At 45.1% G+C, this 26,935-nt stretch overlaps 1 protein-coding gene across 5 annotated transcripts in view; it reads left to right on the top strand.

Moving 5' to 3' along the window:
- Nucleotides 1-26,935, top strand: part of LOC310832633 (opioid-binding protein/cell adhesion molecule homolog) — a 706,658-nt gene that overhangs the window by 367,478 nt on the left and 312,245 nt on the right. For 3 of the 5 annotated variants that reach the window (XM_083714772.1, XM_083714771.1, XM_083714774.1), the window contains one exon: nt 4,395-4,479. In XM_083714772.1, the coding sequence (XP_083570898.1) occupies nt 4,395-4,479 (85 nt within the window). Of the gene's footprint in view, nt 1-3,118; nt 4,480-26,935 lie in introns of those variants that run through there. The other 2 variants (XM_083714770.1, XM_083714773.1) reach the window with 2 other exon arrangements.

The following is a 26,935-nucleotide window of genomic DNA, read 5'->3' on the forward strand; positions in this document are numbered from 1 at the left end:
TGCTCTGGAATCAAGAGACTTTGCCGCAAAGTCACAAATAGTAGCCAAGGGAGCCTAGCTACCTCTCCTCTTCCTCTGCTTTGCTCCTTTTTTGTCTTTCACACATTCTCACAAATTGGGTCTCCAAGGACCCTTCCATTTTTAATGCTCCAAAGCCTCTAGCTGTGTCAGGAAGTTGTGGTAGCTGCACTTATTTTTATTTGTTTATTGCATGCTTCCACAGCAAGCCCTCCTTTGTAATGGTTTCAGGGTTTGCCATACAAAACAGATGCACAGCAGAGAAATGTACCCCCCACCTGATATGAGGAGCAGAGGAACCTTATTCTTGGAGCCATTGGTATGCATAGTTAATACACCAGTTCCAATGTGGCCTTCCAACAACATACTTTAAAAATGCACTGCTCTCTGTGTGTGTTTTGAAGTTTAATGTTGAATAACCCACTCATGTGCCTTCTTAAAACTTTCCTTAGAAGCCCCCCCCCCCCCCACAATGACACTCCACAACAGAACCTTGCAGGGCTGTTGTGATTATAAAAGGGTTGAGAAGAACCATGTGCACTGCCCTGAACTCCATGAAAGGGAAAGAGAGATGTAATAAATAAGTACGTACACTGGTTTATTCCCACACTACATGGATACCTATAGCTCAGTTCCCAGAATGAGATGTAAACAGGTTGCATTAAATTGGAGAGCATCAAACAAATAGGTGGGAGGAGGAACAAGAAAGACAGAGCTCTATTTTAAAAATTCTGCTTTTAAAATTGTATTCCCTGATTTTATTATTCTGCTGCACTGGGCAGGAGATGATCTCTGTTGTTCTTTTCAACTGTAAAGTTGTATCCGATGTGAGTCCTATGTGGAGTAGACCTGTTGAAGGAATGGACTGAACTTCGGCATGTTCATTAACTTCAGCGGGTCTATACTCTGACTAGTGCCCAACTAAATTTTTATTACTTCAGTGGAATTTTAAAATTCATCATATCATGATTCTAAAACATGGTTCTGTGATTTCAAATTCCATGATTCCATGCATCAAGATGCCAGCCATCTTGCAGCAAAGCTGGGTTCCAGTTTGGTCTTCCCCAAAATGCTTCCTATTTGCTCCTAAGCAGGCAGCTCTGGTTCTGCCAGTTTGAACTGATGCAAGGCAGGGGTGGCTCACCTGTGGCACTCCAGAACTACAAGTCCCATCAGCCCCAGTCTGCATGGCCAATTATCGGGAATGAAGAGAGCAATTTCTGGAGGGCCACCGGTTAGCCAGCCTCTAGTGCAACGCCAGCCACACACACGCAGCATCCTGTTCTGTTCTCAGCAGTAGAGCATCTGCATTGCATGCAAAAAGACCCTGGTTCAATGCAGGAATCTCCAGCTAGGGCTGGGAATGTCCCGCGTCTGAAACCCTAGGCTGTGGCCACTGCTCCATTTGGACCTCCTCCTTATTTGCAACCTGTGCAAGGGGTGTCACTGCCTTTATCAGCTTCATCCTTCTGCATAGTCTCAGTGTTGTCCTTGCAGAATCCAGCAGAGAAGAGAAGAGGGGTGAAACTAGAATTAGTTGTCTTCATGTAATGGCAGCTTGTACCTATTGGGACTGGTAGTGTCGAAGACAGGAAGACCAATGGTAGGTGGCACCAGAGCCAATTTTGCTCTGCTTTTGGCCCCATTTTCCTCCCTGCTAAGTTTTGCAAGGGGCTACACTGACTGACACAGGGGATGTGGGTGGTGCTGTGGGTTAAACCACAGAGCCTAGAGCTTGCCGATCAGAAGGTTGGTGGTTCGAATCCCCGCAACGGGATGAGCTCCCGTTGCTCGGTCCCTGCTCCTGTCAACCTAGCAGTTCGAAAGCACATCAAAGTGCAAGTAGATAAATAGGTACTGCTCCAGTGGGAAGGTAAATAGTGTTTCCATGTGCTGCTCTGGTTCACCAGAAGCAGCTTAGTCATGCTGGCCACATTACCTGGAAGCTGTACACCAGCTCCCTCGGCCAATAAAGCAAGATGAGCGCCGCAACCCCAGAGTTGTCCACAACTGGACCTGATGGTCAGGGGTCCCTTTACCTTTACCTTTACACTGATTGAGAGGAAGGATAAGCTTGCCCTCTGAAAAGGCAAGGTAAGACAACCTGCTCAGATGGCAGGGTCTGCCAGGGCAGCAGATCCTAGTGCTATTCTTTCTCTCCCTCACATTCTTGATGTAAATCTTCCCAGACCACTTCTTCGTTGGTGGAGAAGGGGGTGCTATTTGGGGGTCTACCTTTGGTGCCAAAATGTCTTGAGCCAGTCCTGATTGTAAGAAAACAGGCAGTCAGGGGTAGTGGCAGCTGGCTGAGGTTGATGAAGCAGTGCATCATTTGCCTTAACAGGCCAGCCTCCGTTGGCTCTGCCCGTCCTTCACCCTTGCACCACCTTCTGTTTCGGCACCCTGCCTGCCATCCCACCAGCAGTACCAGCGAAGTCATATCTCTGTGGTAGAGCCTTGCATGCAGAAGGGCCCAGGATCAATCTCTGGCACCTCCTAGTAGCGCAGGGAAAGTTCCCTGCTTCAGCCCTGGAAAACTGCTGCTAGTCAGGGAAGATAGGCCAATGGCCTGGCTCAGTATAAGGCAGCTTCCTATATATCTTCTGTATCCAAATGGGGCGCCTGCCAGTCAGAGCAGGCAATGCTGAGCTAGGTTGACCAAGGGTCTGGCTGAGTAGAAATAACTTCCTACTCCTCTCCTAGTCTGAAGCAGAGTCTTGTGTGACCCCATGACTGCCTCCTTGCATTTTTGTTTTAAGCTAGCCAATCCCAATAGTGTCTCTGGGTTTCCCATTCTGCCTCCCAGCCTCCTGACTCCTGGAAGCGGTGTGTGTGTATTGCTATTGCTGCTGCTACTGCATGTCCCAGCTTGGTGCATGTTGCCGGTGCTGCAGCACTGAGCGCGATGGCAGCAGCACAGCCGTGGGGGTGGGGGGACCCCGTTTTGCCCAAGCCTGGCTTATGCCTACTCCCCGTCCTCCGCAGCCGGACCCAGAGCTCTGGCTCCGGGAGGGTTAAGAAAAAAGCGGGGCGAGCTCCTCGCTTTCTCTACCCCCCCTCCTCTCCGCCCAACCCCGCCAGCCCCGCGGCCGCTCCGCTGTCCTCCGCTCCGCCGCCGAGATTAATGCGCGGCTCCTGCCCCACCGTGCAGCGTGTGGCTGTGCCGGGGAGCCCCGAGTGTTGGTCAGTCGCTGCCATGACAACCCTCGGATGTCGGCGGGCGCGCGCGAGAGGGATTCAGAGGAGATGCTCCCGGCGAGGAGGGAGAGCGGAGCGGGGATGCTGAAACTGGCGGCGGCGGTGGCGAAGAAGAAGAAGAAGCAGGAGGAGGAGGAAAGAAAATCGGCGGCGGCGAGAGCAGGAGGAATAGCAGCTGCCAACGGTTCCCTCTCACTACTCCTGCCAGCCCGCGTCCTTTAAAGTGCTGGAGAGAGGCAGCCGAGCCTGGTCCGAGGGGCTCCTCTCTCACTATCTGTTTCTCTGCCGCTCTACCTGGAGCTCGCTCGGGTGGAAACGGAGAGAAGCGAGCGAAAGCTTGCCCTTTGCAGAGCCTGCCAGGCAGTGGGAGCGGGCTGGGTCCCCCCGAACCCTTGCCTTGCGAACCTTCCTTGGACTTTGGAGAGCTCTGTCTTGACGCAAAGGAAGTTTGGAGTGACATTCTGTGTGTGCGGATTGTAATTTATATAGGATCATTGGAGAAGGCTTTCTTGCAGCGCCCAACTTGCCCCTCTCCCTATCCTTGGGTCCCCCCCTTCTCTCGGTCCTCCTTTCCTATTTCCTGCCCAAGAGAGCGGGTGGAAGAGAGAGGGAGAGAGAGTTGCATTGCCCTCCCTTCTTGGGTTATAAACTTTTGATGCCGGATCTGCGCAGCGCCTGCCCGACGGAATCTTAAGGTGGCATCAGGGAAAAAAGAAGGAAAAACAGGCGGGGAAGAAGAGCCGTGACCTTCCTTCCTTCCTTCCTTCTTTCCTTCCCCTCTCTCTCTCTCTCTCTCTCTCTCTCTCTCGTCTCTGAGCTCAGCCCCGTGCCAGCTGCCTCCTCCTCTTCCTCCTCCTCTTCTGCTCCCCTCAACCTCCTGCGCCCAGCACCCAAGAAACACTGGGGACCACTTTCTAGATGCTGTTTGGGAGCTTTGGATCTCCGGTTTCGGATTGCCTCTGGGGACTTTGCTAATCCGTCGTCAGGCGTCCCCTTCTCCGTCTCTCTTCTCTGCCTTCCACCCCCAAAGAGCCTCTTCAGTTCATCTCTTTCCCACTACCACCGTTGCCTATCTTTGCCTTGAGGAAAGCCCAGGATGGGGGTCGGTGGGTGCTTAGTCCTGCCCTGGCGGTGCCTGGTCGTCCTGTCTCTCAGGCTCCTCTTCCTTGTGCCCGCAGGAGTGCCAGTGCGCAGCGGAGATGCCACCTTCCCCAAGGCGATGGACAACGTGACCGTCAAGCAAGGAGAGAGCGCCACCCTCAGGTAGGAGCAAATGCTGGGTAGCTTTTTTATGTGTGTGTGTGTGGCATGGCTTCTTGTTTATTGCCCGAGGGCATTTTGCTTCTTTTATGATGGAGCTGGAGAAGGTTCCTGGTGTCTGGGAGGAAAGCTTGGGTGATGATGCCAAGGACAGTGTTGGTGGGGAGGGAAAGGGTAGCTTCAGGCTGGCACTGGCCCTTTCTTGAAGCAAGGTTGTTGTGTGATGATGTGGTGTCTGGGAATGGTGATGTGCAGGGGAACCCTGAAATCCTGCTGCTTCCCCGAGCTTGGGGGCATATCAGGCTGCTGGGATAAAGGTGGAGGAGGAATGCTGGTGATGTTGTGAAAAAGCCATTCGGAGGATGGCTGGCTGGCTGGCTGGCTGTGGCGGGATCTGCAGCAGAATGTTGTGGACACGTTTGACTGCTCATTATCAGCAGTGGAATGTGGCAGGGAAGGGTGGTGGAGATGAGAAATAGATGCACACTTCTTCTTTTTTAAGGACTTGCATGCCAAGCAGTTCAGTTGGTTGTGTTTTGTGGCTGGTGCCAGGGTGTGGGCTCGTTGGAGAATGCAGGTGCCAGACAGTTGGTGAGGTTGAAGTGTCAGACAGAGTGAGCTTTACACAGCCCCAGGGACATTGGTTTTGTTTTGAAAGTGGTTTAGTGCAAGAAGGAGCAGGTGTGGCAAGAGGAGATGTGCTGTGCATGTGTTCTGGTGTGGGGCACATTGGAGGTTTGCATTTCGTGGCACTCCCCCTCCCTATAGATCTAGCTGGTTTCCAGGGCCCTGATGTCTCTCTCCTACCCCCTGTGCAACCGTTTTATAGTCTCTGCACGAATCTGTTAATATCAAATCAATCTTTTACCCCTGGGGCACCTCCTATGAATTCACATGGACTGCTTTTGTTTTTTGTTTTTGGTGTTTTTTTTGTTCTACCTTGCACTGCTTAGCCTTGTGAGAAATGCAGGTGGTTTATATACAGATGGCCCACTTCTCTGCCAACCCTCTCTCTTCAGTTCCTGACTGAGTTTTACAGGCACAAGCATTGCCTCTAGAAGCAGGGTGGTGGTGGTGAGATTTTGGATGTCTGAAGCATAGTGGAGAAAGGCAGGCAGCCTCGAGTGGTGGGTATACTTGACTCACCTTTTAATTTTGAACAAAAGGAGGGGGTTGTCCAGAGATACATCATCAGCATCATGACATTTGAAGTACCCATCTCGGTTGTATGGCTTAAATGCTACCTAGCTTGATTGGTCAGTGAGGCAAACCACGCCCAGGAATGCAGAACTGGGCCAAGCAGAAGATTCTGTGTATGTGTGTGTCTCCCCCAGGATTTAAATACACTGTTTAGTCTGTAATAATAGTAATAATTTGCTTCAGCCATCTGAAACTGTTTTTACTAACCCATTATTTGAATTCTACAAGCATATGCCTGTACACATATGGCTTTTGTTTTTCCCCAATAAGCTGTGTTTATAATTGTGAAAGTAACAGAAAGGGATGTGTTTTAAGGATGGTGCTTAATTTCTAAAATGATAGCTGCTGTGATTCATACCTTTATAAGTATCAAGCTCTCCAACCTATTGCTTGCTACAAATCAGTCACTCAGGTATCATCAGTGGGTCAGATGCTTTACAGAGTATAAGATGACCTGGAAGCCCCTCAATGCTAATCTTGGACACATAGCTTCTGTTTGCTGTATATACGCATTGAGGGATTTGCACTCTGAGTATGCTCTGTGGTACTCTTTACCATTACTTCATGAACTCCAGGCCTGGTTTTGACAGCAGGGTCATTTACAGTTTCACTTGCAGTTCCACCATCAATCTATCCATCTGCCAGAGTATTAAGTACTTGAAGCTGGAATTATGACATTTCAGGAAAGTTCTAGACAAGCCAGAAAATAGAGTTGAAACAGCATTTTACTTGTGCAGAACACATCCCCCTGGGGCATCTGACTGAACTTGTGAAGAGCATATGAGCATCATTCTATGATCAACTCACTGGGGGAGGAGGGAATATGTGGTGTCAAAAGTATTGCTTGACTAAAAAACCCATTATCCCTGACCAACAGGTATGGTGGCTGGGGTTGATGGGAGATGGAGCCCAACAGCACCTAGTGGGCTACAGGTTCCCCATCACAGAGCTAAATGAGCTAATAGGGTAACTCACAGAAAAGATCTGCCAGTAGTTACAATCCTATGTATGTCTGCTTGGAAGTAAGATTAAGACCCATTGAGTACAATTGAGCTTGCTCCCAGGTACATTCATATGGGATTGCATCCATAGGGGCATCTCTGCACAGCTGAATTAAACTGGAATAACAGCAGCATTTTTTTCTTCTGTAAGGAACCCTGCAAACTGTAATTCGTTAAAAGAAAGGGGCTGAGAATGACTGACCCTTGGCTCATCCATGCTTCCTCCATTCATTTTCCAGAGCCATTCTCCTCTAGATCACCAGCTTCCCACACTTTCTCCTCCTTCAATCCATATTTTCTCATGCTCCTCTCTTTTTCAGAGTATATCTCCTATGAAAACAAAAACAAAAAAACCAAGCTAGATTGAGGGAAGGAGAAGTGTGGTAAGACAGCGATTTGGAGAAGAAGAACATCTTGTGGACAATGGAGAATTAATGGAGGTTAAGGAAGCTTGTGACCCACATGAAATGACAGTATATATGTGCCCTATGTCTCTTTGGCACTTTTAGAAAACTACAGCTCCCAGGATTCTAAGAGCAGCCAAGGATGGTAAAAGTAGGATGAAGCCAATCGAAGGGCTTCTCCAGAGAACCTGTTTATTTATCATTCAGCCTGCTTTTTTCTTGCACAAAGCTTACATGGAGGGAGGTTAGACTATGTCCAGTCTTTACTTGAGCATTTGTCCACAGTGCAGCAATGAGCACAATTAGTTCATACTTTTTGGTACATTTCCTTATCATTTGCCTAATCAGAAAAAGTCATTTAAAAGAGCAGATTTGTTGTGCTAGGACAACAGAGCCCTTTAACCCATTTTAATTGTGCACTCCTGAATCTCCAGCATGTGCCTGGACCCCTTCTTCAAAACAGTGACAGCCTGAAGGTACCCTAAGTTGGCAGTGCAGAAGGCTCCCAGTGAAATTCTCCTGCTGCAGATGACATGCAGTTTGGAGAAGGCCATTTCAGGTTCTGAGAATGGATGTGAATGGGCAGAACCAAGAACAGCAGGGCTCTGCCTCGGGAAGGAACGAGTGTCGTCGGAGGCCTCCTGCACTCTCAATGGGCCATTTGTTGGCCCTCCCAGCTGCTTGGTAGTCATTTATCTCCCCATTTTGCTGGGACAGAGGAGAGACTCATTGGGGCAGGCAGACAAATCACACACAGCCATTCATGTAGGAGCCATCGTATCCTCTGACCTTTCCAAAAGTACGGTACTAAGCATTCCCTGCTCTTTGCTGCTTGGAAGAAGGCAATTAAACTGAGAATCTGGAAGAGAGAGGGAGAAAGAGAGAGAAAGAAAGAGGTGCATCACACTCCAGATAAAGAGGGTATATGTGGATTTTAGAGCTGCCACTGGAACACAGATTCCTGGTTCTGAAATAACAGTTTTGTTCATTGATTTTGCAGTTGTGTAGCGAGCAGCCATTAACAAGCTTCCCACTTAGGCTGGAGACGGATTATATGGTGTGTGTTTTTTCTCTCTCTCCCAGAGAAAGACAGAGAGAAATCTAAAGGGTTTTTGGAATAAGTAAATAAATAAATAAGAAGGAACACTGTCTGTAATGACTACATACACACACACACCCGTTCCCCCCACTTTCAGTTTCGGAAAACAAAACATTGCAAAATGCTTTCATTTTGGTCCAAGGAAATCCTGGGATAAATATATACAGTAGACAGCCGCATACCAGGGGCTTAAGTGGTGACCATTGGACCAGGTGGGGCTGTCAACGAACTCACTGGAGGCAGTTCTGATTTGTTTTGGTTTTCTCCCCATCCTTTCCCTTTGCATATATAGGACTTGTCCACACTTCTGCTTGTCCATGCCTAGAAAGCATGGGGCCGAGCCATTTTCTGTTAGTCTCATGCTTTCTAGGCACGGGTCTGCGAGGTTTTGCCTTTGCATCACCACTTTCCCCCAGAAAACCCACTCTTTAGCACTAAATCATAGCAAACATCAATCCACAGGAATCCCAATTGATATTTGCTGCGATTCAGTGCGGGGGGGGGGGGAGTGGCGGGGCAAGAGGAAGAGTGGATGAACCTATATTGAAGATGCTCAAACAATGCAGTAGTACAGCTGCTTGGCATCTAACTGAACTCAACCCTGTAAGGTAGGTTAGGCTAAAAGACTCCTCCTCCTACCATCCCAGCTCCCTCCAGACATAGACGAAGGGTGGATTTTCTGGCCATAGTGATGCTTGTGATTGGCTGTGCTGCCTACAGCTGTGATTGACTAGCAGAGGAGAAAGGGGGGTGCTCTAGGGAGTCTCTGAATGGTAGGCAATTAATATAACTGAAAGGGTTGATAATCCTGCTGGGCCACCAATTTGGATTTGGGGGTGAAGAAAAAAATTCCTGGTGGGGCTTTCCCCCCACATTGCTCTTGTGATCAGCCTCCTCTGCCCACATAGGGAGAAAAGCCTGTCTCAAACCACTTTCTTGATAACTATAAATAGTCTCCAGCTTTACTCAGATGCTTATCATACTATGTGCAGTTAACTCAGTTCCTCTGGCTTCGGTCTGCTCCTCTTTCCAGATCTCAAGGATGGCAAAAGGTCACAATATTACCCAATGTTGCATGAGTTGTTTGCTTGTTTTTTTCCGCTCACTTTCAATTTTCTACAGAATCAAGTTGCATTCTTGAAACAATGTTTTGGGATGTGCAAGACTCCCTTGGCCACATAGCTCAGATCACACAGCAGCTGTTTAAAGGGATTCCTTCTCAATGCATATCTATGGCAACTGCTGGCTTGCTCTTTGTGTATCTGAAGATGCTGACTCTGATAGTTGCCATACTCAGCACTGCCTGGGGTACCAAACCGCTCAACTATCTGCTCAACAGCTGGAAAAGATATATATCATACAATCAGTTCTCATGGCATGAACAAAGGCTGATTTGCAGATCCTAGCATGCAAATGTGTTGTATTAGATGCATCTTTGTATTTAACTGTTGGTGTATTGTGAACAATGGGTTAAATTACACAGGACATGGTCTCATGTATTGAGAAGCAACCCCCAGTGTCTGGATGTTCTGAGATAAGGGTGTCAGGTGCACAGGGTTGTTAAAACAACACCAGCAAGGTTGAGACTTGCTGCATCATTCACCCTCCTATTGGTCCCGGGAATATGCCTACATGTATGATAGTTTCTAGGGCATTGCATTCATTAAGTCCACATCTTGCCCTGTTGCATGTCCTGATGCTATCCTTGAAGTAGAATTGTAAATAATAGTACCATATAAGGTTTCAATTTACTGAGCATGCTCAGAAGGAATGTGGTCAGTAACTGGAGGTGAATTCTAATCCTGCAATAAAATTCTACCAGACCATGAGGAAGCTCCTTTTGTCTAAACTGGTATCCAGTACGCATGCTTCCCACTGTAGTAACTTTAGAGCTATCACAGGGTTAAGTGCCTTATAAGGAAATGGGGTAAGAGGAACTGAGTACTTTGATTGGAGAGGAAATTTAAACTTAATGGGATATGAGGAATGTGCTTTATTGATGTATAAAATGGTATGGAATGTGTAACAACAACAACAACATTTTATTATTTATACCCCGCCCATCTGGCTGAGTTTCCGCAGCCACTCTGGGCGGCTCCCAATCAAATGTTAAAAACAAAACAGCATTAAATATTAAAAACTTCCCTAAACAGGGCTGCCTTCAAGTATCTTTTAAAAATAGGATAGCTGCTTATTTCCTTGACATCTGATGGGAGGGTGTTCCACAGGGCAGGCGCCACTACCGAGAAGGCCCTCTGTTTGGTTCCCTGTAACCTCACTTCTCGCAGTGAGGGAACTGCCAGAAGGGCCTCAGCACTGGAGCTCAGTGTCCGGGCTGAATGATGGGGGTAGAGATGCTCCTTCAGGTATACAGGGCCAAGGCCGTTTAGGGGTTTAAAGGTCAGCACCAACACTTTGAATTGTGCTCGGAAATGTCCTGAGAGCCAATGCTGATCTCTCAGGACTGGTGTTATATGGTCCTGGCAGCCATTCCCAGTCACCAGTCTAGCTGCTGCATTCTGGATTAATTGCAGATTCCAGGTCACCTTCAAAGGTAGCCCTATGTGGAACGCATTGCAGTAGTCCAAGCAGGAGATAACCAGAGCATGCACCACTCTGGCGAGACAGTCTGTGGGCAAATAGGGTCTCAGCCTGCATACCAGATGTTAGCATGAGGCCAGAGAATTTGGGAGAAATCCCTCCTGGTCCTTTCTGTACAGAAATAAAATACAACAGGACTCCTCCACTCACTGACTCATGTAATTTTTGGTATATCCATGAGACAGGGCAAGCTTTAATTGCAACATCCTGTTTGCTGTCATGGTCTGATCCTGTGAGACTCAGGGGAAGAGGCTGTGGGTTTTACACAGCAGCGTTAGCTAGCATGGCGATAGTAATAACAGATCTCTCTGTACGCATGTATAAGAACTTTATATAGTAGATAGTAGTGTTTAGCTTTGTCTTGTGTCTAGAAACAATTAACACTTTGATACTTTGAGCTGTGTGGGAGAGGAGGTTTCCTCTTAACTAAGGACTCTGAAAGATGCTAGCTGCTGGGAGCAGAAAATCTCTCAAGACTCAGCCAGGGCTCTGCATACTCTGTTACTCTGCTCTACGCCACACAGGCTGAGGTGTGTTGAACTACCAATTGGCTTCCACAAGTCATGGGCGTTAACATGCAGTTGTTTTGTTTTGTTTTAAATGCAAATTGTATCTTCTTTCCATGGTGGTTGTAGTGGTGGTGGTGGGTACTGCAAATTCACAGCATCAGAGTAGGCATGGAGAGCACATTTAACTCTTTAGTCCAATAATAACAATAACAATAACATATTATTTATACCCCGCCCATCTGGCTGGGTTTTCCCAGCCACTCTGGATGGCTTCCAACAAAATATTAAAATACAATAGTCCTTCAGATATCATGATCCTGAGGAAAAATCCCTCTTCTGAAGCTGCTATTTTCAATGGAAGGTAATCCCCTATTATACTTTCATCCTGATACAACATTAAAGTTCAAAATGGGCTACAAATTCTGTTAAAAAAACCAGGCATCCCAAAGTTAAACAAATGAAAGGGAGTGCCCAGGATTCTCAGCTTCTGGTTTCAGGCCTGCCCTGTAGGCAGTCTGTAGCAAGGACAGATTTCCTGACCTGGGAGGTTATATAAGGGTAAGGGAGCATTGCCTTTTCTATCCTATGGTGTCTTCCTCAGCTGGTGTCCCTCCAGTTCCCCCCTTTTTACTACAGCTGAGTGGTGACATGCAAGCCGAATCTCTTTAAACAGTACCTTTAAACAGCAACTTGATTTTCAGACATCAGTGAGAGACATTGCTGATCTTTGCGCTCTGAGGCACAAAAGCAAGCCTAGCCAGTTTTTCTTCTCCTCAGTTGGCAACCTTATGGCTTACAATGTTCAAGTCACCAGTTCAAGGCCTTGAGACTCTTGACAGGTGTGGATAACTTTCAGAACATAAGAAAAGCTTTTTTGGATCAGGCCAAAGGGCATCTGATCCAGCATCCTCTTCTCACCGGGTGGAGGGGGCTTCAGTTCCCCCAATATTTTTTAGTCAGGGGGCAGCATCCCTCATATTTAGGGGAGCCACCCCCACAGCTACCAGGTGTCCTCCATGCACCCCAGCCTCTGCCCAGCAGCCCAGGAGCCAGGCAGGGGCTGGGATGAGCAAGCACAGAGATTGCCCTCTGAGCGTCCTGGCCCTGCCACCACCACTACACACCGGACAACATCACATGACACCTTACATGGCATGTCAAGTGACATATCACATGACCACACCCCCTCAATGTGGGGGGCAAGTTGGCATCCTGGTTCTCACAGTTACCAACCGGATGCCCATCAGAATTCCTCCCACAAACAGAACCTGAGTGCAAACAGCTGTCCCCCCCTCCAACTATAATTCTCCAAATGCTATTTAGGTGCATCTGACAATGGAGGTAGAAGCTATCCATCTCGGCTAGTTGCCATTGATAGCAACTTGTATTTTGAATTTGTATTTTCCTCTTTTAAAGCCATCCAAGTTGGTGGCCATCACTACCTGTCGTTGGAGCAATTTTGATAGCTGTGTGAAGAAATGCTTTCTTTTCTCTGTCCTATATCTTCTAGAAGACTTTGTACTCTCATTTAATGTAACTGAGGGGAACCCTAGCTGCACATGCTTCACCTGTTGGAAGTCTCAGCCTCCAAATGTGGTATCTTCAGATGAAATAAGTTCAGGACAGAGAAAGATCTCTAGGAATATGTTGCTGGACAAAATAAATGCTCCTGGGCTAGAAAGTACCATGTGTCCAATTTAGTATCAAGAAACTTACTATTCCAATGCTGTGCATTTATAATATCTTACATTTTAAAATTATGCAATGTGGCCAGAGATTGAATTATGATGAGAAATGTGGTAAGTCTCAAGTCCTTTGGAAGCACACAGTCTGCCCTAGAAACCTTCCCCCCCCCTCTTCTGGAGTTGCTAGACTTCATCTCCTATTATCCATAGTCATTGGCAATGCTGACTGAAGATGATGGAAGTTGGAGCCCAATAACTACTGAAAGGCTCTCGATTCCTCATCTCTTGTATAGGAGGCTTCAACCACAGCCAATGGCAACAAAGCTTGTACTATTTTAATGAGATTCAAGCTTTCTTGCATTAAAGAACAGAAATGATGCACCTGTCGGGAGCACAGAGTAGCTGGTCATGGGGAATAGTGCATCTCCTGAGCTGTAGATCATGGGACCAACTGCTAGTATAGATCCACTTTGAGAGTTTGCAAGTGACCAGAGGCTCTTCCCAGCTCTGAATAAGTACCAACGACAGGCTGGCTACAGACTTGGGTTGCTGAAAAAAATCTTGAAGGTCACTTTCAGATGCAATTTTTAAAAGAATTCTCTCTGTGTGTGTGTGTGTTTTAAAAGAGCTAATGTGGTATGTAATGTGAAGAATAACCATAATATGAATTATCCCCGTATAATTTGAACGAAGCAATGAACATGCATTAGCCTCATACTGTGAAGATACAATCTTAAGAAGACACAAACCGTTAAGTCACCAATCATTTTCTTTAACTATAGAGAATCATAGCATCCAGACTTGTCTCTTCCTTGCAGGGATGACGTCTCCCTCTCTGGAAAGAGGTGGGAGGAGGATTTCCAAGACTGCTTCCAGATTATCTCTTTATTGAGTATTTATCCTGATTTGTTTGCACAAAGTTTGCAGGGAGGTTTATGGAACGCTGACTGTTTATTGAGCATTCATTCAGATTTGTTTGCAGAGAGTTTGTGTAAAGCCATGTCAAGCAAATGTTATCCCACTCTCCAGTGCACCCCCCACAACACTTTATTATTGATTGATTTATTAAATATAGAACCAGTGTGGTATAGTGGTTAGAGTGCTGGACTGGGACCTGGGAGACCAGAGTTCAAACCTCACTCAGCCATGAAGCTTACTAGGTGAATCTTGGCCAGTCACTCACTGCCATAGGGCTGTTGTGAGGACAAAATGTGGAGGAAGAGAACCATGAACACCTCATTGAGCTCACTGAAGGAAAGGTGGAATATAAATGTAAATAATAATCAGTGCTTCTTTCTGGGAGTACTCAAGGGTACGCAGTACCGGCACTGTTTTTTATAGGGAAAAAAACCCCAATGATGGTGATGATGATATATAATCTCATCCACCCTCCCAAGGGAGCCAAGAGTGTCTTACCACAAATATTTTTATTTATTCTTTGGAAGCTGGTTTGTCATACAAAAGCAGCAAATCCCCTTTAATGCCACAACCTAAATTGGCTGATGGGTGATGGAATCCCACCTGCAAAATAGCAAAATTCTGAAAACACATGAAGTGGGCAGAAATGTTCCAGTTCTGAAAACAGGTATTCTGGTTCAGTGCAGGAGAATCTTGCAACAAACAAGCAACCCCTGAAAACCAGGAAACCCCAAACAACCTACTTGTTTCTGAAAGGGATTTTAATGATCTGGGTGGGAGGAGATTAATGATTTTGCAGCTTATTTTGTGTGCTGTCAGTGGGGTTCCATGCACAACAACCTTCTCCTAACTCCTAACTCCAGCACAGCCACAAGCTGCCATATACAAAGGAAGTGTTACCTCAAACAATTTATTGCATTTGTATAGGCACATTTGATAAAGTCTGAAGGCCTTTCTAGCTAGGAGATAAAAAGAAGACATCAACCAACAAAAATCTCCCAGTGTTGTATTTTTTATTTTTTATTTTGGTATTGTATTTGTTCTGCTTCTGATCAGCCACTAGAACAGAGGAAGCTGCCTTATATTATTATATCTAGCTTAGTATTGGCTACACTGGCTTAGCAGGGTTTCAGCCCATCTTAACTGGAGTTTCTGGGAACTAGACCTGGGATCTTCACCTTCTGCATGCAGAAGAGGTGTTCTAGCAATGAATGATGGTCCTTCCCTACACTGGCTGAGTTTGGACATAACACTAAAATAGTTGTGTGGGGGCATCTGTCCTCCACACAGTACATAGTAGATGGGTACCCTGCATGAGAGTGTGCCTCTCTGCGTGTGTTGAGTGAAGTCTTGCTCTAGGGCTACCCATTTGCTGCTTTTAAAACATCAAGGCAGAAGTGTATTTCAGCACCTACTTGCTACATGCCCCCATTCCCATGGGCCAATTTTGGCAGGTGGATGGGGGAGACAACTCACCTGTCAATCATTATTACACCAGATGACTGGTGAGTGGACTGTCCCACCCACCTGTCAAAGCCCCTTGCATGGTGCTTCCCAAACATCCAACAGCCACCTGGTTGTGGCGGGCACTGCAAACAAATGCACAACCTCATGGGAAAGATTTCACCTTCGTTGTTCAGGATCCAGACAAGCCATGCATTATGGCCACCAAGATAGCCTGGAAAGGGCCTACAGATTTAATCCTGCACTTTCAGAAGCTTGAAAGCAGCAGTGACTCTTACCTTCTCTCCTGGATTGCACTTGGGGTTGCAGTCTCAGATTTTTGCCAGCAGATGGCCAGCTCTGATTTTTATTTATTTTTTATATTTTTTTGCAGACTGCCCTTTTCCACACTCTTCAACTCTAATCTTTAGCAGCCAGACTTGACGATGTACTTTTCCTCATAAACAGGGAACAACACAGTGTTTCTCTCCTCCCACCCCCACAGCTTTTGCAGTATTCCCATAAGAAGCATCTGTACACTCAGGCAGAATTACTCTGTGACCTTGCCACTTTTTGATCGTCTTTAAGTACTTCTTGAGTAGTGAGGTGCCTGCTCCTCTCTCCTAACCACCCCTCTCTGTCTGGCTCAGTCAATTATGCTCCTGCGTTCTTGCCTCTCCCCCCACCCATCCTCATTCCCCCACTTTGGTAGTTTCTCTCTCCTTTTATCAGCCAGCATGCGGCCAGTAATGGCTGGTGCCCATTGGGACTGGTAGAGCGGATGGCAGAGAGATAAAAACTAAGTAGAGCCAGAGTCAGTGATAGGCAGAGCCAATGCATTCTAGCTTTGCCTCCTCCTTCCTCCCTGCTGTGAGCTCCACAAGGGCAACACTGAACCCAAGCCAGCAGCCAGTACCACTCCCTGGACTGGTTGTTATCAATGAGGCAGGCAAGTGAGGGCTGACTGAGGACAGGCTGAGGTTGGTGGGGCAGTGCCTTGTTTGCTCATATGGACCAGCCTCCACTGCACACACTACCTTTCTAGTCTCATCTTTTCCAGCTAGCACTTCTATACCATTCTCTTTGCCTTCCCCTCTTCATCTCCTCCTAGCCACCGTATTGCTTTCACTGAGCACACGCTCAGCCACTATCTCTGTGCCCACCTCCCCTAATGTCCTTCCATGATAACTTGCTGCCAAATTCTGACAGCCTGTCCTCATCAAACCACTTTGCAAAGCACCCTTCATAGTGGAGCTTGCATCTTTGGATTCCAGGAAGCCTCATTCCTTGTGCAGGGATGGGGTGTGATAGCATAGGCCAAGCCAGAACAGGATATTGCAAGTCAAGAGAGCAGCTGGGATTTAGTCTGGATGGCAAAAGAAGGAACCAGGACAGAGTCTTGTGAACCAGGGCTATAACCAGAGCACAACCTGACAGATTATGGACAGAGTCTGGGTGGATCTGGAGTCTACCAGTTTTTCAGACCCACAAGTCTGGTTTCTTGATGGGAACAAAGTATTACTTGCCACAATGCTGAATGGCTGGCAAATCCACCTCCTGGGCTATTATCTTCCATTGGTGCTGCCTGGGTGCCAATCCTCATTGCAAAAACGATTATTTAGCTCTCTGCTGGTTGTGCAAACTCCTTGTACCTGCAGCTTTGATTAATCAGTCCATCCCCTGCTTGCCTCTTAGATAGAAGAAAGGCCAGCACAAGGCACTGAGAAGATATGCGCTAAGGGCAGTCTACCTCTCCACGCCTTTATCCTCCTAACGTCTAGCTTTCCTTCTTCCCAGCCAGCGAAATGCATCTCCTTCATCTGCAGGAATTGTAATTACACTGCAGAGTAATCAGTGGTGATGTTAAGTACTAGAGCTAGCACACCAGCCTGCTCTCTTTTCTCCCTGGAACTGAGCTTCATTGCACAGTCAGAGTGATGCCAGCTGGGAGGACAGCGCTTCTGAAGGTATGCCCATAACTCCTCATTGTGAAACCAGCTGTTTGCAGCTCAGGCCAGATGCATACATCTATGCTATCTGCCTTTTGCAGTTTCCTTGGATGCTGTGACATCTTGTTGTATTCTTAATAGCCCACACACCCATGTTTTAGGCTGTGTGGATAAGGCACACCAAGGCTGCAGCAAATAATGCAGTAGAGCAGAAGAGCCTAGAGGGCATTCCTGAAGGTAGGCTGAAACTGGCTTGGCATCCTTGCAGCATTCAGTGGCAAGTTACAGACTGTGCCGTGCTGCTGCACAGATCCCTTTGAGTTTGATCCCTGTATAGAATAGCTGCATATTCCTGCATTGCAAGGCAGTTGGACTAGATGATAATCAGGGTCCCTTCCAATTTTCTATGATTCTAAGTATGTTGTACGCAGCAGTGTCCAGTATGGACCTGTGATCATTGTATGTAGTAGCTGACAATGTGGTGGGGTGGTGGAGCTTGCTTGACCTCCTAACAGCTGAGTAGCTGCTTCTTCCTGGAAGGGAGATGGGGAGGGAGGGAGGCAGCGATGGAAATGCAGTGACAGAGTCAATCTGCTGTTCCTGCTGGTGTGTTTGCACCAAACCAATCTCCGCTGTGCCTTGCTTTTCTCACCCTTCCTCCTGATAAGCAGCAGGGACTCATTTATCCAGGAAACCTCCCCCCTCCTCCCCAATGGATAGGCTCAGGCTGCACATGGATAAATGCAGACTGACATAGAGAGAGAGGAAGCAACAAAGCATAAGCCATGAGTTCCTTGTCTCTAGCAGTGGCTCCACCTCAGTTGTTTGAGTTTGGGGGCTCATGGCAAGAGAAGACAGGCATTATAGTTGTGTGGCTGGCATTGTCCCTACCTACTGAGCTGAAGTAAAATGTTCATTCAAAGCCAATCTTTCAACTTGACTTGAGAAGAGGCAACATTTGCTGCTTTGGCTCAGGCAGAAAACGCATCCTGGCCTCAGGCTTCTTGGATGTATAAAAGTTCTGCCTTTGGAAATCTTCCTTCATTGGGATCCTTCCTTCTTAATTTATCACACTTTAATATTGTTATGAATTACTTCTTGATGAGGGAAAGCTCCTTGCAGCATGCAGTAGGTTTTCCAAGTGCTTGCAATGCAGAAGATCTAGAATTTCTGCAGAAGTTATCAACCAGATGTCTCTGGAAGGTGATGCCCAGGCATTCAGAGGTGTTTTGCCTCCAACAAATGAGGCTATTTTGGCCATCATGGTTAAGAGCCATTGGCAGCTTAATCTTCCATAAATGTTGTCTGGTCCTCTTTTAATGCTATCTAAACTGGTGGCTATCCACACATCTTGTAGCAGTGAATTCCATATTTTAACTGTGCACTGTGTAAAGATGTACATCCTCTTGCCTAAACCTCCCAACATTCTGCTCCATTGGATAACCCCAGGTCCTAGTGTTATGAGAGAGAGGGATTTTATTTTGCCACCTCTCTCATTTCACTTTTGGAGCTCTCCTGGAGAGCTTTTAAAAATAATTTTTGAATCTTGCCAGAATGCATTTCATTACATTGTGTCTCTCTGTGTATAGGGATGGAAAGTTCTGCAAGTTTTGAATTTCTCGGTTTCTTGTTTTCCCATTCTCAGATAAAGTTATTGATATTACTGCAACAATTCACTTTTAAAAACTGTGAATTTCTCTTAATAAACAGTTTGTGTATGTGTGTGCTGTTTTGACTAATGTACATATTTTTAAAGCAACTTCTACTAATGTAATGTATTTGTGTATGTTGTTTTCACTAATATATTGCTTTGTTAGGCACACTTTCTGCTATTGTATGTGGCTTTGCAAATATGGTTAGGTGGGCAAATTGCAGTTCCAAATCTGGAGAACAGCAAATTTCAAAGGCGCTTGAATTTTGATTCTCATGCTGCTTCAGAAAGTGCAAATTTGATGGATTCACCTGAAATGCAAAACTAAATGAATTTCTCTCTGTGTGTATGTTCACTCTGCTCTATTGCAAAAAACCCCAAAACCCTGCCAAAATCAGAGCAGAACCAAGGAGGGGAACCCCCAAACATGAATGAATGCTCTAAAGTATGTGGAGCTGTAGCAAAATCAAAAGTGAAAAGGGGTGGGGGTGATTTGTGTTCCATGTGGCCATGTGTGATGCTGCCAGCAGACCTGCCATTCACTATCACCCATGTACATAAAAGCATATAAAACAACAGGTGCTGTGACTGTCAAAGATTTATGGCTTTGTTTAAGAAATAATCACTTCTAAGAGGTTCAAAGTGGGTTTCTTCACCTGAGCATAAATGTCTGTGGACAGGAAAATGCATCGGACCTCTTGCTGCCTCTGCCAATATGCAAGATCACACACGAGTCTGCTTGTCTCCTTGGACAAAGAATTCTCAAGCAAGTGAATGCTGCCAATGTGAGGAAATCCAATTAGGATCCTTCTTTTTTCAAAGGTCATAATGTCATTCTCTTCTAGTTTTGCAGTTATTGGTTTAATTATAATCACATACCCTGCAACATTTCGCAGGAAACCAGGGACACGCTTGTAAAACGCCTACTCTTGTGCCAAGGGTCACTGCCTCAGCCCACCCATTACACATTGCTAAAGAATCTGCTTCTACTGCACGCGATAGACTGTCCTCGGTTGTTTCATAGGAGCAACAACAAGGAAGTGTGTGGCCCTTGGGAGAAAAGATATGACAGAGTTGCATAATTGTCCTGTGATCTGCAATTCAAAATCAGCGGCACCAGGATGTGAAAGGCAAAGTTATGTGTTACATAACTAGGCATGTATGTTTGGATCAGAGGTGGGGCACCTCAGGTCTGGGGGCTGAATACAACCACAGGTCCTCCATATCTAGCCCTTGGGGCTTACTCCAGGCCATGCTGCTCTCCTCAAGTCACACTTTAGATGCATGTCCATGAAGTGAGAAATGTTGAGCTTTTGGTAGCAGATTCCAGAAAGGTATCTATGTTCATCTGCAGCAGCAAATTTACTATTGCATAAACTGCTTTGGACTGCAGTGACTTTAATCTACTAAAGCTTTTAGAATCACAGTGCTGAAAGGAACCTTAGAAGTCATCTAGTCAATCCCTGCTGCTCCAAGCAGGATCTGCAATGCAGGATGCATCTTCAGCATCCCTGCAATGTGGCTAATTGCAGTTTCCCAGCAAGATTCTGCACTAACTCCCCAGGACCCTTGGTTGTAGATTTAAGAAGCACAAATTTGCTGTCCCCCATCAGATTGGTGCTAATGGCCAAACAAAAGAACCTATGCTAACAAAAGTGGTGTATGTCTCAATAAACAGGATGAATTATGTTAAGAGACAACTGGAGTGGTATGGGGATAATGAAACAACAAGTTGCAATGTGTAATGATCAGCGTTAGTGAAACACAAGAAGGGAGTGTTGATAGAAGAGGAGAGCCAGGAGAACAGCTGGGAAGAAGAACTGGACAAGCATTCTGTCCAACCAACCAGGGGGAGGTTTGCAATTTTTAAAATAGGGTTCACATTTTTGCACGATGAGCCCAGACTTCAGGGACAGAACACAGGTGATGCCAATGTGGTCACAATTATAGCTAGGTAGGGGTGTGTGAGAGAGGATGGGGGGAGTCAGTGTCATTTGAATGCACCCCAAAAGCAATGTGTTGGCTCAAGTTTAAGTTCAAATAAAGTTAAGCTTGAGCCCACACATTGAATTTGGAGTTCATCCAAGTAACACTGACTCTTTATCATACTTTAACAACAACAACAACTTGGCCTGACAAAGTTAACTTGGTTTGCTAAGGTTTTGTTTTGTTTTTATTCTTAAACAAACTGAAATCAAAGTAGCAAAATGGCACTAACACAGCAAATTCTCCAACCTCTGAATTTTGCCAAATAGTGGATATGTGAACAAATTTAATTAGGAGGCTTCCTAGAAAGAAAGAAAGAAAGAAAAAAAGAAAGAAAGAAAGAAAGAAAGAAAGAAAGAAGCAGCATGGTTACAATGTCATTCCCTCACAGAGTCTTTTGCAGTTATTGGCTTAATTATAGTGAAGCTCAGTTTTTATTTTGTATTTTTCAGCATGTTCCATGCAGGGTTGTTTTGCTTTTTCTTAATGTTCCTCATATCATGAAATTCATGCAAACTCTCCCCTTAATGGTTTTATACTGATTTAACATTACTTATTCAGGTTTTTAATGATTATTCAGGTTTCCAATGGTATTGGCGGCTGTGGTTTTTATCAACTGGCTTTAATAGGTTACAGTGTTTGGTTCGGATTATATTTGTATTTTTTCAACTGCATTTGGAATAGTTTCTGCAGTGCTTTTTTCCCTTAAAAAATATGTTTGGGATACTCTCATTTTGACTCAAGAAAGTCACCATTTTATAGTTCAAATTGGGGGGAAATAAATACAGTAAATGGACAAAAGTATAAATATTCACAAAAAGTTTAGGAGTATGTGTACCGCGGCATCTCCCCCAGAAAAAAAAAGTACTGGGTTTGTGTAAACATCTTGGAGAAGTCAATTATATGAGTGCTATACAAATGTTATAAATAAAGAAATAGGCATGTTTGGGGTTCCTCAAATAAACTCAAGGTGGTGTATATGGTTCTCCTCCATCTGATTTTATCCTCACAACAACCCTGTGAAGTAGGCTAAGCTGAGAAGCAATGAATTGCCAAAGATCACCCAGTGAGCTTCCTGGCTGATTGGGGATTTGAACTCTGTTCACCCAAGCCCTAGTCCAACACTCTAACCACTACACGACACTGGTTGAACATATACCGGTACCTAGAAAACAGAGAACTGTGCTGGTAGTTGAAAATCCTGTTTTCTTAAATGTTGGAAGCTCTGTGCGTGTATAACTGTAGCCAAGTCAATGCTTCCTCTTTAGGGCCTCAGTGTCCCAATCTGGAAAGGGAAGATAATAATATCACCCTGCCCACTGAGCTCTTTGACTGTAAAGTGCAGAGCAGAGAGCTAACGTATTATTACTGCAGCAATTTTTTTTCCTGTCATTAAATCCTTGCTGATAACATGGATGGGGGGGACCGGGGAGGGAGGGGGGCAAATCTACTACCTATTGTATGAGAATGTTAAAAGTGTAGGGATTAGCAAAGGGCACATTAACGGGAGCCCTGCTCCCCATACCACCCTGCTCCAGCTCACTGAAGAAGGGGGGGGGGGATCACAAAGCAGTTAAATATATACCTGCCGTTCCCAAGGTACATCTTTCTTTCCCTCTGTTGGAGGTGTAATTGGACAGTCAGTGAAATTACAGCCGCGGGTACTGGCATTTTGGATCTTCCTGGCTGGCATAATAATTTTTTTCCCCAAGGGAGATGGTATTTAACTTGTCTTGCCTGCTCGTGATAGTTATAATTACATGCCCGCTAATTTTGCTGCAATAGTTGAGATATTGCCTAGTTCAGGAGCAATCCTCTCTTCATCAAGCCAGTTCAAGATAATCTTATCAAGCAGGGTTCTCTATATCTTAACCTCCGACACAGCAACCCTTGAGGGGCCCCTCTATTACCCAAGAAGCACATGAGAATCTAGAAATCTACCTTCCTCTGTTGATACCGCCCTTCTCTGAATACAGCCATACAGTTGTGAATATTGAAGCTCTTGCAGCTCTTGGCTTTATTTTATTTTAATTTCTAAAAGGTCTAACTTCCAAGATATCAGAGGAAAATGCTAAAAATAAAAAAACAGTATTTCCTGGTCAAAGGCTGTAAATCTGGATTATGCTTGCCATGGCATGGCAATATATCTGCTCATCATTTCCACCACAACCCCAATCATTAAGTGTGCATAAGATCATGTGGCAGAGAGTTCCACAGATAAAAATTATGCTTTTTTATGGGAGAAGGAAACGTAGCCCCCCATGAATCTCATTTGTTATAATAAGCTAAGACTGTTTCAGTTACCTCCTGAAGAATAGCTATTGCAAAAAGGTAGAAAGAGCAGCTAACTAGCTATGCTTGTTTTTGAGCCCACACTAGTGGAAGGAAAGGAAGGAATTGGAACTTATAAGATGGAACCTAGGTGATATTTAACATGAGATAAATAACACAAAAGCAAAGTACGTGGAAAATAAAAGCCCCACGTCACATTTACTGCAAGTGCTGCCAGTCAAAACCAGAAAGTCCCTACGAGAGTGGCCAGGTTTGACAATTTGCAAGACTGCCCTGTTTGGAGGTGAAATCTCCATCAGTGGAATGTGAGCTGTTGGATGGACCTAGAGTTCCCTTCTCTCCAAATATTCATCCAATTTGTATCATTGTGAGATACAAGCTTTGTTATTGTGGTGGAACCATAATTTTATGTATCTGTAAGCATAGTGGTTTCAGCCAGTATACCAGTAGCTTTCAGAAGTATTAAAAGAAAGAGTGTGTACTGATTTACAGTGATACCTGGGTTTAAGAACAGCCTGTTTACAAACTATTCGGTTTACGAACTCTGCAAAACCAGAAGAGGTGTCTTGGTTTGCAAACTTTACCTTGGTCTACAAACGGAAGCCGAATGGTGGAAGGGCACCGGCGCCGGGAGCCCTCATTAGGGGAAGCGCACCTCAATTTAAGAATGGCTTCGGTTTAAGAACGGACTTCAGGAATGGATTAAGTTCGTAAACTGAGGTACCACTGTATTATTATTATTATTGAAAAATATGTGCTTTCTATGCAGTCTTGATAGGTGCAAAAGGGAACATGTCATTAAGAGAGGTTGTTGTTGTTGTTGTTGTTGTTGTTGTTGGGTTGCCATCCATCTCACTGGGTTTCCCCAGCCACTCTCGGTGGTTTACAGCATATATAAAAACATAGTAAAACATCAAACATTAAAAACATCATACACTGGATATGCAACCCTGGGGCTTCAGAGCCCATCAGAGGAGAACAGAAGGACCTCGTTGTGGGAAGCGCAACAGCAGGGATCATTCAGTTTGTAACTTAAGGGCTGGTTCCATTAATATCAAGATTAGCTAGCCAAGAGGAAGATGGATGGAGGTGTTGCTGAGCAACCAGGCAGAGTGGCAGGATCCTCTCAAAGCATGAAGGGGCCCTGATAGTCTCTGTAGTTCTGAGGGAGTTTTCATCTGTATGTTTAGCCGAATGTCTCCCTGCTATGTAAAAGGCCTGAACTAAGAATCTGGGCCTTTCTGCAACGACAAGACCTCACTCCAGCCTCACTCCTGGAAGTCTTGTAGATCAAGTTAAATGTGAAGAAGATGAAATAAATAAAAGATGGAAATCAGCAGAGGAAGGAGAGAAGGAGTGGAGAGAAATGGAAAGGGTTTAGCAGAGACTCAATGAGTCAAAAATGAGAAGCTTGGGGAAAGTTCAGTGTTCCAAGCAAGAAGAGTTCTTAAATCAGACCCAAGTAATCAACTACCAAAACAAGCCTGGAGGAATGTGGTTGTTGCATGGAAGCCAGATTTATGGGGTTTCAGTCCAAGTTATTTTCTAAACTCTGGGTTATGGCAGGGTACTCTCCCACTCTTTCCTTTCTTTCTCAACCCATGCATCTAATTATTTATTTTTGTATATATTATCAAAAAAAGGGTGGGGGAATCTAGCAAATTTCTAACCCATATAAATCCAATTACCTGTGTTTTGCCTTCAGGGAGCGAGGGAGATTAATGTGAGTATTTTGGCAGGAATATAAAAGGAAAGAGGTGGTAATAACAATAAAGGCTCGTAAAGGGGAACCGATCACCGAGCTTGTGCCTTGAAGCCAAGCTGTAATTCTCCAGGCACTTTCTTGCCAGTTCTGGCCAAGGAGTTAAAAAAGAAAAAAGAAAAAGAGGAGAAGGAGGAATGAAGGAAAGTAGAGCAGAACTCAAACCCTCCTAGCACCCTGAACAGGCTCACCCAGAAAGGGCAACCATGGGTGTCATAGGTAGCAATGGAGGGGAGGGGAGAAAATTGTTTCTTTCCACATTTAAGGTTGAACCAACCTAATTTTCGCATTCTGAATACGAACCAACGTTTAGCCTTTGTTTGAAATTTACACTTCTCCAGATTCTGCAAAGCAGTTTTCTACACTAGTAGCATATACAAAAATGCATACACGAGGGCAAAATGTGCATTTAAATGCAGATATTAGTGGAAATCATACAAAAGTGCATTTTGTTTGGGGAGCTTGCTTTTTCAAAAATTCATATATTCGGCAAAATTCACATAAAAATGTGAATATTAGGAGAAATTCACACTAATATTTGCACTGCAAGGCTTTTTAAATAAGAATAAAACCCCCCTGAAAAATCAGTGTGGAAATGTGGAGAACTGAATTTAACACTGGGGAAAAAATGAGAAACTTGGAGAAACAGATACCAACAGATTTAGTAGTAAGGATGGGTGAATCACACACCAGAATCTGTTCATGTCTACCTAGAAGTAAGAACTATTAAATTCAATGAAGCTTCCTCCTAGGTAAGTGAGCATAGAATTAAAGTCTCAGTCTATTTCTGATCTATGTCTATAAGCCCACTCTAACCTGTGACCAATCAGGATGTGAATTGGTATGGAAATTCACAGTTTTTTTGTTATCTGAATGCATTTTCTTTCAAAATATGCTGTAACCCTACACACATTTTTCTGGGAAGAAGTCCTATTAAAATCAGTGGAGCTTGCATTTGAGTACACAGGCATAGAGTTGCACTGCAAATGTGTTTCCCCCCTTCAAAAGGTCAATTTCTAAAAATATATTCTCTCAAAATATGCCTAAAGCTGTACAGTCTACCTGGGCTTCCATGAGCTCATGCCGACAGGTCAACATTCTATGGATTTTAATGGCCATTTAGCCTTTCAAGACAGTTTACCACCACGAGGAGTGCAGCTAAAATACTATGTTTTTTTTCCACATGGTCTAGTCCATGGGTAGGCAAACTAAAGCCTGGGGGCCAGATCCAGCCCAATCGCCTTCTAAATCCAGCCCACAGATGGTCCAGGAATCAGTGTGTTTTTACATGAGTAGAATGTGTCCTTTTATTTAAAATGCATCTCTGGGTTATTTGTGGGGCATAGGAATTAACTATTTTTTCCTCTTTCAAAATATAGTTTGCCCCCCCCCCACAAAGTCTGAAGGGCAGTGGACCAGCCCCCTGCTGAAAAAGTTTGCTGACCCCTGGTCCATAGCTGTCAACTTTTCCCTTTTCTTGCGAGGAATCCTATTTGGAATAAGGGAATTTCCCTTTCAAAAAGGGAAACGTTGACAGCTATGCCCTGGTCTAGTCCTTCTCCTGCCCACCCCCCTAATATTATTAAGAGGGTCTCTTCACCAGTCTTCAGAAAGTAGCTGGAAGTGGGGAGGCAGAAAAAAGGATTGTCCTTTCCTTCCACTCTGCAGTTCTAATCTGTAATCTTAGGCACAGTACTGCGCCCAGAGCTCAGAAACTGCTCATGCAATTCCCCATTGCAAAATGTGCCTAGAACAATGGGAGTTTTGAACACTGACCTGCAGTCTGAAAATCTTTATGTAGTGTCCTGCATTGTGGAGCCCACCAAGGATAAATGCATCCCCCTTAACAACCTCCACCTCTTCCCTCGCATTGCCCCAGACGAGTCACTCTGCCTCCATTACCGTTCCTCTGTTTATAATCCACTTTATCAGTAGCATAAAGGGGAGTGGAGAGGAAAG

Source organism: Podarcis gaigeae, assembly GCF_964106915.1.
Source record: "Podarcis gaigeae genome assembly, chromosome: 15".
In the NCBI taxonomy this organism is placed as follows: domain Eukaryota; kingdom Metazoa; phylum Chordata; class Lepidosauria; order Squamata; family Lacertidae; genus Podarcis; species Podarcis gaigeae.